Source organism: Python bivittatus, unplaced genomic scaffold (assembly GCF_059951505.1).
Source record: "Python bivittatus isolate LINGU-HERP-01145 unplaced genomic scaffold, Pbiv_v1 ctg000280_np1212, whole genome shotgun sequence".
NCBI lineage: Eukaryota > Metazoa > Chordata > Lepidosauria > Squamata > Pythonidae > Python > Python bivittatus.
This window is the reverse complement of record NW_028277066.1, coordinates 149,355-163,703: the sequence shown is the minus strand read 5'-3', so window position 1 is coordinate 163,703 and position 14,349 is coordinate 149,355. Positions and strand designations below refer to the sequence as shown.

General features: G+C 50.7%; 1 protein-coding gene across 5 annotated transcripts in view; it reads right to left on the bottom strand.

Annotated features, from left to right (window-relative positions):
* Positions 1 to 10,270, bottom strand: part of EMID1 (EMI domain containing 1) — a 62,392-nt gene extending 52,122 nt beyond the window's left edge. For 2 of the 5 annotated variants that reach the window (XM_088143179.1, XM_088143182.1), the window contains exon 1: positions 9,911 to 10,269. In XM_088143179.1, coding sequence (XP_087999305.1) covers positions 9,911 to 10,047 — 137 coding nt within the window. In that variant the 5' untranslated portion in view covers positions 10,048 to 10,269. Of the gene's footprint in view, positions 1 to 9,910 lie in introns of all 5 variants that reach the window. The other 3 variants (XM_088143183.1, XM_088143180.1, XM_088143181.1) reach the window with 3 other exon arrangements.
* Positions 10,271 to 14,349: the final 4,079 nt, after the last annotated feature.

Below are 14,349 nucleotides of genomic sequence, written 5' to 3'. Positions count from 1 at the left end.
AACTGGGGGCACTCAGACCCACCAACGTATTCTCATTTTTGTATGTGAAACGTTGGAGAAGACAGAAAGTGGTTCAACGAGCTTTTCGGATTGGCAAGATTGCCCGTCAGAATGCCCAGATCTCACAAGATGTGGCCATCCTGTGACATGCTTTATTTTTATATACGGGGAATACCAAACGTCACGCCCCACAGGCCAATCGCAATCGTTTTATTTTTATTTTTTTCAGAGAAAACCACTGCCCCACTTAAAAATGTTCAAAAGTCATGAGTCAAACAAGTAACGGAGGGTTTAGGAAAAAAATGGCAGCCAGTTCAACCCATTCAAACCGTCTGTGGGTTCCAGCTTTTGGCACACCCTGTAGGAACCCACGTCTGTCTGTCGATCTGTCTGTCTATCTATGGGGGAGACTTCTTCAAATGTTGTCTGAAGGTTCACATGCTCAGCAAGGGTTTTCTCACTGTTTAGACAGACAGGCAGATGGATGATAGGACGGACAGTTGATGGAATAGATAGAGAAGAAAGGAAGATAGATACAGGATGGATGGATGGATGGATGGATGGATGGATGGATGAATAATGAAGACTGATCTAGTGTTTCTCAACCTTAGCAACTTTAAGATGTGTGGACTTCAACTCCCAGAATTCCCCAGCCAGCCATGCTGGCTGGGGAATTCTGGGAGTTGAAGTCCACACGTCTTAAAGTAGTCAAGGTTTAAAAACATTGGGTGGAACAGACAGACAGACAGATGAGGAAGACAGGATAGGATGGGACAGAACACAATGAGAAGGCAATATGGAAAGATCGCTCCACATTTTTCTGAATTTTATGCTCATATATGGTAAGCCAGAACCAGTTAGAGCTCTATTCCAAGCAACCTCCTACCGTATACCGTTTGTGCAAATAATCTCTCTCTCTTAATGACTCGGTTTCCACAAACAATGTTACAGAATATTCAACTTCATGACATAAAAAGCCAGGAATTTCCATTTATACAACCATCAGCCTGCAAGTTTGCACATCCCTTTGAACTTTCATTCTTGGGGAGCAAGTCATAATACATAAATGCAACAGAAGCAGGCGTCCTAAGCAAGAAGCTAAATCATCTTTGAAGATATCCAGTCATGCTTGATATTAGCCTAATGCCTCCAATAAAATAAAAAAAATAATAAACATTTTACAGACCTAGATGTTTTGGTTGCCACTATCAGAGGCAGAAATTGCAAACTTTGATACTCCAGAAAACCCAAATGTGGAACAAGCCATGTTTATTTAATAGAGGGCAAGAAATATGTTAGAAAGCTGACTTAGGGTTGCCTTCTCCACAGCCACCTAGGCTTTGGGTTTCTGCTCACCTGGCAGATTATACAGCTGTGAAAGTCTCCATCAACAGGGGCAAGTAGGAAACAGACGGTGGAGCCCCAGAAAAAGTTTCATTAATCATCAGGAAAATCAAAAATAAAATTGCTAGTATTGGAATCCGCTGGTATCGACGGGTAGTGATGGGGAATGTAGTCCGGGGGTGAGGAATGGTTTGGTAGCTCAAAATAGAAGGAACAACTCCATTGGGTGGGGTTGGGACTTCTTAAAGACATCTGCCTGCCTGCCTGCCTTCCCTTTACCCTTCCTTCCTTCCTTCCTTCCTTCCTTCCTTCCTTCCTTCCTTCCTTCCTTCCTTCCTTCCTTCCTTCCTTCCTTCCTTCCTTCCTTCCTTCCTTCCTTCCCTTCCCTTCTTTCTCTCTCTCTTTCTCTCTCTTTCTCTCTCTCTCTCTCTTTCTTTCTCTTTCTCTTTCTTTCTCTCTCTCTCTCTCTTTCTTTCTCTTTCTCTTTCTTTCTCTCTCTCTTTCTTTTCCTCCCTCCCTTCCTTCCTTCTCTTTTCTCTTCTTTCCCTTCCTTCCTCCCTTCCTTAATAAAGGCACGTATCTTAGGTTTATGCCACAGATTTTGTTATACTTCCTGCTTCAGACTGGTAGGAAACCAAAATTTAACAGTGCCCAGAGGACAATAAAAAAGGGAAATTAAGGTTCACATGTGATCCTGAAGGCACAAGATGTTGAACCCTGCACTTAAGGCAAGAAAATGACATTAAGGGAGAAGCATGTTTTGAAAAAGAAAAAGAATGAAGAAGCCATGGTCCTCATCCTGAAAAAGATTTCACAGAAATCTGGACAAAGTTTCCCGCAAGTGTATTTTTCTTCCTAATTTACACTGGAGGCTGTCTTCTTTTTCTGCTGATGAAACAGAAAGGCCGCTGCATGGGGACGTGATTTGTTCCCTGCAACTTCAAAAAAGTTTCCTCTAATCCTGAAGGTTTCAACCACAGTCCCCACAGGAATTAATTGCAGGGAAGTTCAGCAAAAGAACGAGATCAAAAGTGGTGGGGATGAGCACAGACCAAGAAAGGGACGGGCGCCCACCACACCCTCCCTCGCTCCTCGTGGCACAGCCTGTCCTGAACCACAACCAACTGGTTTGCAGCAAAAGTGGACTCACTGTGCTGCCGAATCTTTCAGAAGGAACATGGGCGTAATGGGTGTGAGAATAACCGTGAGGAACAGGAGGAAGAGCCGCAGCCAAGGCAATGGTCAGATAAGAGAAATCTGAGTCTGGGCTAGAACTGTAACCTGAGAAACCGTCTTAGACTTTTAGGATGAAGGCAGGGAGGGGGGAGGAACATTTAGAGTTGCAAAATTCTATTACTGTAACCCTATATTAAAAGTTGTTTTAGTATTCGTGACTTTGGCATTCTAGTCTGGTCTACCTCGTAGGGCTGACAATGGGTTTGGTTCACACAGACTTATGCTATCAAAGCTACGGTTCCCTATGTTGGGTTCTCTCCCTTAGCACCCCCTCCATGTCTGGGGGCTACGATCAACCACCCGAGTCCAGCAAGATTGATTGATGTCCCAACTAATCTGTTAGTTGTAAGATATCTCAAAATACGATGTTATAATTCTGATAAGGATGATTAATAACAATAGTGATAAATAATAACAATAACTATTATTATGTCAAGGAATGGTTGTTGGAAATGTGTGATCTATCTATTCTGGAAAAGGCAATATTTTCTACTAATCAAAGGATGCAGCAATATGTGTTACAGGTAGATCTTGCTTAACGACTGCCCTGTGAAGTTACGACAGAGCTGAAAAAGTAACTTTATGACTAGTCCTCATGTTTACAACTGTCGCAGCATCCCACAGTCACATGATTGCCACTTGCACACTTCACAGCTGGCTTCTGACAAGCAGAGTCAATGGAGAAGCTGGCAGTAAAATTGTAAGTCAGGGTCACGTGACATCTCGCTTAACGACCGAATGGGAAGTGATGTCTTAAGTCCATTGCGGTCACATGATGTTTTGCTTAGTGATTATTATCATTTGAGGGCAAAAGGAACGGTTGCTCCCTCTGGCTTGGAAAACCTAGAGACCGTATTTCCCAGACTACTCTTGCCAGAGTTGATGCACACAGATGACTTGGTCTGGCAGAGAGCAGAAACAATGAAGCATTGCAAGCCAAACAACAATTACTAACAGTTATTAATTCTAATCCAGTACCTTCACCACTACCCCATCCTGGCTCTTGGGTGAGAGAGAGTGATGGGTGGAAAGTCACTTTGTGAGCTTCTGTAGCTGGTGGGAACTAGAACCTGGGTCTCCCTGTTCTTAATTCAGCACCTTCCTTTCAGACTTGCAAGATTCTGTTAAGGTAGCCTTACAATAAAGTAGAATTAGCTCATCTGGTTGTGTTTCCTGTCTGGTCTACCTCGTAAGGCTGACATGAATCTTGCAAGTCTGCCAATGCAAATCTCCTGCTGTCTCCTTTACAGGCTGGGAAGCTAGGAAGGGACCCTTCTGAGCCTCTTGCTCCTCCCATTGTGCAGCTGTGGGCTATGCTGCCTCTTATCTGAACGTTCCCTAGGCAGCATCTCTTCACCCTATCTTTCAAGGTCTTTCCCACATACCATTTCAAAGCATTAGGGCCCCGTTTGTGACCAACCGTATCACATACACCAACTACGGCTCAACTCTCTGCATCCGGATCAAGGTCGGGCCACACAGTCCTACTTGGCCACACAGTCAGGTTACCACAACTTTTTTCCAAATGGACACTTTCTGCTGGCTGCAGACACTGGGAGCTGAAGTCCCAAATGATCTGAAAAAGGCAATATGATGTCTGTGCAAGCATAATGAGAGCTGAGCTGTCCAGAAGGTCATCTAGACTCTCCACCCCATCACCATTTTCTACAATAAGCCACCAGATGTTCATGGAAAGCCCATAAAGCACTTCATAAGGCAATGCTCTATTCCATAACTGCTCTTGAGCTAGCCAACTAACTGCCTGTATCCCGTACAATCTCTCCGGCACATCTGATCCTGCAGAGTTGGCACGCGTTGGGTTCCTTCAATTAAACAATGTCATCTATCAGGGGCCCGGAAGTGCTGCACAGCACCTGCCTTCTGGAACAAGGTTCCCCCTGAGATCTGAACAGTCTCCACCCTGTTGGTGTTTCAAAGGGTCCTGAAGACCTGGCTCTTCACCCAGGCCTTTGGTGAGGGACAATGAGATCCCTCACTTCATCACGCTTTCCATCTTTTTTTCTTTACAGGTAGTCCTCCCTTAACAACCACAATAGGGCCTGAAAAATTTGTTGTTAACCGGGGCAGTCGTTAAGCAAGTCATGCCCAATTTTACCTTTTTTGCAGCGGTCATTAAGCGAATCACCGCAGCCATTAAGTGAATCACACGGTTGTTAAGAGAATCACGCGGTTCCCTGTTGATTTTGCTTGCTGGAAGCCAGCTGGGAAGGTCCCCAATGGCAATCGTGACCGCAGGATGCTGCAACTGTCGTAAGTACGAGCTGGTTGCCAAGTTCCCGGATCGAGATCACATGGCCACGGGGGTGCTGCAACGGTTGTAAGTGCAAGGACCGGTTGTACGTCCCTTTGTTCAGCACCACTGTAACTTTTAACAGTCGTTAAACAAATGGTCATTAAGTGAGGACTACTTGCCTTTTTTGTTTTATTGTAACTTCTTTGTTTGATTGTTATAAGCTGCCCAAAGTTGTTGGGTGGCATACAAGTTTAATAAAAAAATCATCATCATCATCATTATTTAGCAAGCAGGCTCTTTAGCACAATTCTCTTTAGCAAGTTCTCTTTAGCAAGATTTATTGAAATAAAGGGATGGAGTTACAAGAATTCCATCAATAGAACAAATTCCCTTAAGAAGCAACTTATCACTGTGCAATTTCTGGTTCGCTTTTTAACAGCCGTCCTATGAACCAGCAAAGTGGCAGGTCTGTTCACCGAACAGGGAAACCTGCGGCTGATCGTTTGCGTAACGGTCGCCTGATTTTTCGTCTGGGAACCAAATTATTACCAACTGCTATTTGGTTAATGGCTGCCACTAAACCTCACAGCCCCACGAAAGAGGCTGTGAAGAGGCAGCGACAACAGACCGACTCCCCATCAATTTATCTAATATCTCTTTCACCTCTTCTAAGCTCCGATTGACCGATAATCCTGCAATATCGCACCAGGCCTCTGTTTTTTGTCTAATTATGCAAGAGGGGGAAATGATGCTGCCATAATTGTATAAACACTTGCTTATCTATTCTATTCCCACTCCTACCACCTTTTTTGTTGTTGTTAATTAATGAACCTAGGAACATTCTCCTAGTAGGAAGATGATCCTCATCACAGCACCCACGCACGAAAAATGCTTTGCAGATGCATTTATTTACCTAAAACACAAAGAGACAACATGGTGCCTGCTACCACAAACACATCCTTGGGCACCAGCGTGCTTTCCATTTTACCATTTGCGGTTTCGCCAGTTGGCTTCTCTGCAGAGCTTTCTGACAACTCTTCTGATGACAGCCCCAGCGGCCTGCAGGGGGTGGGTATCCAACTGGGCAAGATGACGGGCGTGGCGTAGCGTCATGATCCTGTCCCCTTTGGAAGGCATCTTGCCCACCCCCACAAAAGGGTGGGGCTTGAGTGCATCTGGCCCATTTTGGCCTCTCCTATCTTCTGACAGCCCCCCCCCCTTCTGCTTCCAACAATGCTAACCAGGGCAGAAATTTAGGGATGGCCACCCCACCAAAAGATCAACCACTAATTCAGGACTCTTCAAGGTAGAGAGGAAATATAACATCTTTGCAAGCCTAGTCTCCCAACAACCGACACCACACTCCTCGGTGGATGTCTACAACGGTTGCATTCACACCATACGCTCCACCAAACTGGATAAAGACTTGCAGCTGATTCGCACACTGCACTAAGCTTGGCTGGCATGACTTTGGTTAGCTTTTTTGCAGCCAAGTAGGTGATGCAAGTAGGTGGCATTTGGACAGCTCACGTTCCAGCCGGTTCATGGTTTAATTCAGGAACCCGATAATGTGCATTTTGGGAACGCAGGGCTCGGATTCACACCCTAACCTAAACCTGAGCTAATAAAACTTGCTATTCGCTTAACATGCTACGCTCAAGCAAATAAACCACGTTAGAGCTTCATATCACTTGGGAGCGCACTGCATCCATAGCACGCATTTCCCAAGCTGTTTGGGATCTCCCCGTGGCTGGCCTTGCGAGGCATTCCAGAGGCCTGCCAGCCTGCAGCCCCACTGCCAGTCCTGGAGCAACAGATTGCCTTCTGTTCCCTGCTAGGCCCCACCGCGTCACAAAAGGCTCTTTATGCGTCGCCTTTCCCTTGTAATTTAGCCTCTTCTGAAGGCCTGTGGGTGGGTGGCCGGCCGGCCGATCCCCCGGCCAGAGGACCCGGCTGGGAACGGGGGGTTAAAGGGTCTCTGCCTGTGGAAGTGGCCGCAAGCGCTCCTGGAATGCCGGCGCTCAGCATCGGGAGGACGGAGCCCTGACCGCAGCCGGACGGGAGCCAGTGGCTCCGAGGAGTGGGAAGCAGAGCTCCCTAACCCCCTCCTCTCCAGCCGCAAGACCACCTCAGGTGCCGTTCCCATGAGGAACGCCTAGGCTGGCCATCAAGCATCCTGCAGGACGCGTCGCCAATGCTGCGGGAGGGATCCCACCCAAGAGGGCATTTCGAAATAGGCAGCTCGGGCGCCAGGCTGGAAGCTGAAGCCACAGATGTTGCTGGCAGAAGTTGGGGGCCCCTTGCCTCAGCCATGTCCCTCTGGTCAAAGCTGTTGATGGTCCACAGGAAGCCTGGAGGGCCCACCCCGGCGTCTCCCATTATCCCCAGCCTTGGGCCTATAATTAGAACGCGCACTCATTCATTCAAAGGGGAGGAAACGCGGTCACTTCCCTTTTCCTCCCTGTCATTATCCAGATTCTGATTCTTTCTCCCTTCTAGCGCGGAGCAGGAGCCTTGAGTGGGAAAGATCCTGCTTCCAAACACAGAGGCCTCCTCTGGCTTACTGTCGCAACCTATGCGGCCGGTCAGCAGCCATGGCTTGAGCAGCAAAAATATCTCCCGTGTCCCATTCAGGATCCCACCAGGAGAGCAGCTGATATGAGCCTGGCTGGCTGGCTGGCTTGGGAAAGTCAGGGTAGACCACCGTGGGGCCTCCAAACTTCCAAACTAGGCCCCCAGAGCCATCGGGGTCGGGCTTCCAAAACCCGCCACAAATGGATGGTTCAGCTTCCTGCTGCTTTGAGACAGAAGCACAGGAAAAGGATCTGCTCCGGCTTAAAATAGGCTCCCTGTGGACTGAGAGCTCTCTCCAGCCTGAGCGTTCATTTATGCAGCCTCTTCAGGCGACCACAGGCACCCTCTTGGAAAATGGTGGCCCCAGACCCGAGATGTGCCCTGGGGTCACTCCCAAATTCTCCAAGCTGGGAGACCCTGCACGTTGGCACCCACCAAGAGCACAAGGGCTGGCGTTGGGGAACATGCAAAAGGGCTCTGCAGCACCCTCTCTGGGGCAGCCCAGCCCCATTAAGCCTGAGCATCAGTTCAACGCAGGCTTAACCTGTTCAGGGTCCAACACGGCTACAGCTCCTTTGCAGCTGGATCGGCAGAATCACTGAGTCAAAGTCCATTTTAAGAAATCCTAAAGTTTCTTCCCACTTTTTCCATTCCTGCCTGGCATGCCACCAGCCTTTGCACCAGGAAAGAACAGGGAAAGTTCCGTCCCATCAAGGGAGTCTTCCTGATTGGCCTGCCAGGGTGCCACCTGGGCACCGCAGCCAATTTATATTAAGAAGGTGTGGGCACCTATCCTGTGAGTGCCAGTCTTGGCAGCCAGCTCTGTAAGGGGCTGCCTTGCTTTTCCAGCCCCTCTCTGACTCAATTTCTATTCCTCGGAGGACCAATTGGGCCATCTTCGGACTTGACCTATGGTGGACTGTTTTTCAAGGCTGCAAAGCACAGCTGTGCAAGAAGAACAGTTTGGCTCACAGTTGTACGGGTTCAATGTACATTTAAAATTGTCTTTTCGTCTGGTACGGATAGGATTAGTATTCCCCCAACATTGCCCTGATCCAAGGGGTGTGAATTGGGCAGTGTTGGCCCTGGGTAAGACCTCTGTGCTAGGAATAGAGCAAGATCTCTTCATGAATCCTGACTGCAAATGCCCACCTCTCAGAAGGACAGAACAGAGCTGGGCAAGACACCTTGGGAGGCTCAAGGGTTTCTATGAAAATAAGTTTTTTTAACTCCAGGAATGCCACAGGTACTAGATTCAGAGACATGAAACCATCTGCAGAACTTCAGCCCAAGGTCATTAAGAATTGCTGCGAGGCTGGATCAAGCCGGGAGCCCATCCGAGTCTTTGTCTCCCGCAGCGGCTGACCCGATGCTCTGAGAAAACTGGGCCACCATCCAAGAAGGGAAGCCGTGCAGGAGCCCTTCCCCACATCTGGGGGCAGAGAAGTCCAAGATGCAGGACTGGTAGGGCTGAAGGGGTTTGGAGGGGAATTTCGACCCAATAAGAATAAAGCTATTGCTGACAAAGAGAACGTCTGCATATGATCATGTCGCTAAGCCAGGGTAGCTCAACCTTGGCCACTCTAAGAGGTGTGGACTTCAACTCCCAGAATTCCCCAGCCAGCATCGCTGGCTGGGGAATTCTGGGAGTTGAAGTCCACACCTCTTAGAGTGGCCAAGGTTGAGCAACATTACCCTAACATTTGCCCATTTTCAGACTCTTTCTTTACCCGTATTGTGGATTCAGAAGCATGCTTAACGAGTGAATTCAGAACCAGCAAACACTCAGGGCAGGCAAAGCATTTCTCACGTACGGAACTCCCTGCAACCGGACCTTGCAACGATCGTTCGTTGGGGCTTTAAAAACAGGGCGCAGGTTCACCGGCGTCTGTACTACAGCTGGGTTCACACAGCATTAGGTGCCATAATGAGGGTTGATTTGTTTTGGTGGTGATGCGGACCCCCCACCCACCCACCTCCCACCCCCTCACCCCAACGCTGGCGGTTTCGGCCATAAACTGCGGTTCAAGCTTTGCGCAACCCGAGCTCCTGGTCCGCGAAACGGCGCTGCGTTCACACACCGCGTTCATCCAGGGTGAGCTGAATCCCGACTTAGAACATCAAGCATTGTTTTTGGTTCCCGCAGATTCCCCCCGCCCCCCGCGCAGGCTGCATTCCCACAACACGCTAGCCTGACCCGCAGTCGGCACGCTTGGAGCTCAGCGTGTCGTGCGAACGGGCTTTGGAGAAGACTCCCCCCCCCCCGGCCTGAAGCCGCCTCGCTCGACGCCGGTTCCGCCACGCAGTCCCGCCGCCAGGAGGTCACGGCGACGGTCCTGCCCGTCGCTAAACGGAGCCTCCCCGTTCAGGAGCACGATATCTGTGGCTCCTGCACCACGGGGAGGGCGAAGGGACGGGGCGGGCGGCCGGCTGGCCGGCCGTGCTTCCCCGCGCTCCGCCCGGCCCCGGGTGCGGCGGGCAGCGGCGCGGCTCTCCTCTTACCTCCGGGAGGCGAACTGCAGCCCCGCGCGGGTCCAGGTGCCGCGGCCCGGCTGCGGGAGCAGGAGCGGGAGCAGGAGGCAGCAGAGCCGCAGCCAGAGCGGGGCGCGGGGAGACGGCGAGCGGCCGGCCGCCTCCATGCCTCTCCGCCGCTGCTGCTGCCGGTATCGCCGCCGGCAGGCTCCGCGCGAGCTCCCCGCGGCCGGTCCGACGTGCGCAGGAACGCGGCGGCCAGGGCGGGGGCGCCCCCACAGCAGGCGGAGGCGGAGGAGGAGGGGGGCAGGAGACCCCTCGCCGCGCCCCAAGCCGGCCGGGCTCACTCCGGCGTTCAGCCCGCGGGGGGGGGGGGCGCGTGCTGACGAGCGAGCGCGGAACCCGGAGGCGGCGGGCGAGCGAGCGGCCCCCGCTTTAGAGCAGCCTGGAAGAGGAGGGGCGGCCGCCAGCCCCGCCCTGCCTCCTGCCGCGGGGCTCGACGCCGAGGGAGGGAGCGGGCGGGCGGACCCCCGCTGCCCAGCCGCGCGGTCCGCTTCGCTTAGCTCCGCTCCGCCGCCCTCCCGCCACGGGCAGGGGTGCCCAGCCCGCCGCGAGGCTGCCCGAGGGGTCTTGCCCGGGCCTCGGGGGCCCCCGCCCCTCCTCCTCCAGCGGGCTCCGGGAAGCCCCGCTCCGCGCTGGGCAGCCTCCCATCCCCGTCCTCCGCCCGCCCGCCCGTCCTCTGCGCTCTTGGCCGGTCAGATCCTGAACGGGGAGCTTGGCCAGCAGAAGGTCAAACCCGCGCCCCGCGCACTTCGGCCCGAGGGAAGTCCATTGCCGCCGCCCCTCCCCACCACCACCACGCTGCTGGTGTCTGGTGGGGATCAATGCTGCCCCAGGGACGTTTTGCAGGAAGGCGGGGGGGGGGGGCATGGGGCAAAGAGGGAGACCACCAGGCGCCCTCCCACTGGGAGTTTTCCCACCGAAGCCCCTGGGAAGCCGGGTCTCCCATGAGCATCCCCCCCACCTGCCAGTTTTCTCCCGATCAGTCTTGGGGGGAGTGATTTTTGTCTTTCAGGGTGATGTGCGCCTCTTACTAGATCTGAACCCCAAGACAGAGAAAGTCCTCTGTTTCCATCGACTTGATGAAAGAGAACTGGCTTGTAATTTTTCTCCCCCAAAGCGGAAAAGAATTTTGGACCAATTCTCCGGGGTGGGGCAGGAGGCGTTGAATGCTGATTTGGGGAAAATGCAGCCCGGAGATCTGCTTATCCATGGCCACCGTTTCGGGGTGCAGCCCTCTCGTGTTCCTGCGGCCTCCCCACTTCCCACCTTTCTCTCCAAGCCTTGGGAGAAAACACCACCCAGAAAGCTTCTTCTGCTAAGGGGAAATTTTGCCGCCCTTAAGAAATCATCGGAGTTCTGATAGCCAGCGAGATTCAGCAGGACCTCCCTAGGAACAGTCTGATTCCATCTATTCCTTGTTAAAATTCATGATGGTCCCCTCTCTGTTTCAAGCAGTGTTTCTCCACCTTGGCGTGGACTTCAACTCCCAGAATTCCCTGGCCAGCATAGCTGGCTGGGGAATTCTGGGAGTTGAAGTCCACACATCTTCAAGCTGCCAAGGTAGAGAAACACTACTCAGTGAATTAGGGGGGTGTCTCTCTGAGCCACTTCCAAATGTTATCTGGACGTTCTACACTTAAAAAAGGTTTCAGCCCCTTTTGCCTGACAGCTCTGAATATTTCAAAGTCATCTTCTTTACTGTCTACAAGACCAGAGCGAACATGCCACGGGTCCCCAGAGGACCCCAGCTTCTCAAGGGGCTCACCTTTCATCAGCCTTTTATGCTGCTCCTGGGGGGGGGGGGGTTTCCTAGTTCAGCTCGTGCATCAGCTTTTGCTGAAGGCAGCCCAGGTATAACTCCCAGCCTCCCCGGTTGAAAGTGATAGGAAACATTTTTGCTGTTTGCTTTAATTACAGAAAAGAGCATTGCAGATCCAAGGGTGGGCCTGGTTCCTTAGGCAGCTCGCATGTTGTTTTTCGCTGGGCACAGAGCAAGATGTGAATTCAGGCGGTGTGGTTTGCAAATCGTGGCTTGTGACCTAGCATGATATGCAAAGCAATTTCTTCAACAGAATGCAGTACGGTATTACTAAATTAGGACAATTTAATAGATCTAGATGCAGAGACCGGGAAGAAGCACTAGATGGGAGCCAAGAGGACTTTTGGGATGACTTTGCTGCCCTCTAGCGTTGTCTGAATTTGTGTGCAACCTGGATCACTTAAACAAAACGTGGCTTAAGGCGATGCATAAACTCAACTACTTAAAGATCACTTCTAGCAGGAGGGAATGCCGGAACATCTGTTTTGCAGACAGAAGGCTGCGGATTCTGGAGATCACTTTCCCAACATCTCTGGGATAAAGATACCAACCTCTGCCACCTCCTTGTTGTGGCATGGCTGATGGTGAAAGTCCCCGTGCCACCAAAATGTCCCAGAGCTGATCCTGAGGTGTCCTTGATCAGACATTTCCAGCTGTCTTCCTTTCATCATCTCCCTGAGGACTCCTACCAACCCAGCCAGTGGGGATGATGGGAAAGGTAGTCCCAGCATTATGGGGAGGGGCATTCAAAGCAGCCCCCTTGAGAGGACACTGCTGAGATATAGCAGCAGGATAGCTGGGCTTTGGTTAGACCATTTTGGTTGCATTTGTGAGTTTCAGGATGATTATAAGAATGGGAAACTTTTACTCCGCGATGTTTCCAGCACCATCAATGCCTTGCAAAGAATATGCCAGATATTGCCCCTTCCAGGGATGGGGTGGCGTCATTGCAAAGCCTTAGGCCAGTGTTGTCCAAACTTGGCCACTTTAAGATGAGTGGACTTCAACCCCCAGAATTCCCCAGCCAGCCATGCTGGCTGGGGAATTCTGGGAGTTGAAGTCCACTCATCTTAAAGTGGCCAAGTTTGGACAACACTGCCTTAGGCAGTCCTCCAGAAAATTGGGAGATTAAACCCACCCCCCACCGCCCAAACCTGAGGGAGGGGCACTCCAGATCTAACCTGGATTGTGAGCTTAGATTCGTGTGAAGAAAGACAGCGCCCCCTGGTGGTCCATTCCTCCCCCATTGCAACTGGTTTCTCTGTTCCTGGGCAGGCGCTGTAGGAGGAGAAAGAGTTGCCAACACGCAGAAAGCATCTGGAAGCCCCTTTTCCGACTAACATCTTCTCTTAAAAGGCATCAGCTTTTAAATAAATGAGTAATAATAATAATAATAATAATAATAATAATAATGCATTTAATAAAAGTGCTACCAGACTTCTTCTGATCTTCTTATAAATCTCAAGGTGAATTCAGAGACAGTGGTACCCTCTCTGATTCTTTTCCTTCCAAATTAGTTCTTTATTGTATTATAGCATGCAAATAATACATTACAGAACACAAATTGTCTGAGCACAGTGGTTTTATACAATACAAACCTGAAACTCTTAACACTATTCACTTAACACTTTTTTTTCTTTTCGTGCCTTTGAGTCAGTTTTTTGACTCCTGGCGACTGCCTGGACGAGTCCCTGCAGTTTTCTTGGCAAGGTTTTTTGGAAGTGGCTTGCCATTGCCTCCTCCCTAGGGCTGAGAGAGAGAGACTGGCCCAAGGTTGCCCAGCTGGCTTCGTGACTAAGGCGGGACTAGAACTCACAGCCTCCCAGTTTCTAGCCTGGTGCCTTTAGACACTACACCAAACTGGCTCCACACAGTGATTTAGATAACTGAATTAAAAGAGGAGGAAAATCAAAGTTTATATCAATGCTAAGTATAATTTCAGAGATGAAGATGAATATAAAGTTGCTTGAATTGGACAATTGAGGTGAAGTGTGGCATTGATAGACAGTGGCCAAGTGCATTACATTATTTTGTAATATACCATCTCTGTTTTTAAAAGCAAAGTCACCACTGCTTTCTGCTCACCTTCCCCTCTCCAGGAGACAGTCCTACAACTCCTATTTGGGTGACAGTGTTGAAGTGGGTGGTGACAGCCAGGTGGGCTGGTGTTGGAGATGATCTGAGCTCTGCAGACTGGTTTTATTATTAGCCAGGTCCGTCCTTCCTCCCTCCCTCCCCTGCCCCTGCCCCTGCCCCTGCCCCTGCCCCTGCCCCTGCCCCTGCCCCTGCCCCTGCCCCTGCCCCTGCCCCCGCCTGCTTGCTTGCTTGCTTGCTTGCTTTCTTTCTTTCTTTCTTTCTTTCTTTCTTTCTTTCTTTCTTTCTTTCTTTCTTTCTTTCTTTCTTTCTTTCTTTCTTTCCTCTCTCAGGCTGGTAAAAATACATCTATCCATTTCCCTCACTGACAGTCTGCCCCTCTGATGTTCAGCAAGGGCATCTGGGAGAAGCCCACTGATGTCACACATTCACAGTGTCATTGCACAACAACCCAAACCATGTAATGGTGCCATTATGTAATCTGCTGCATCAC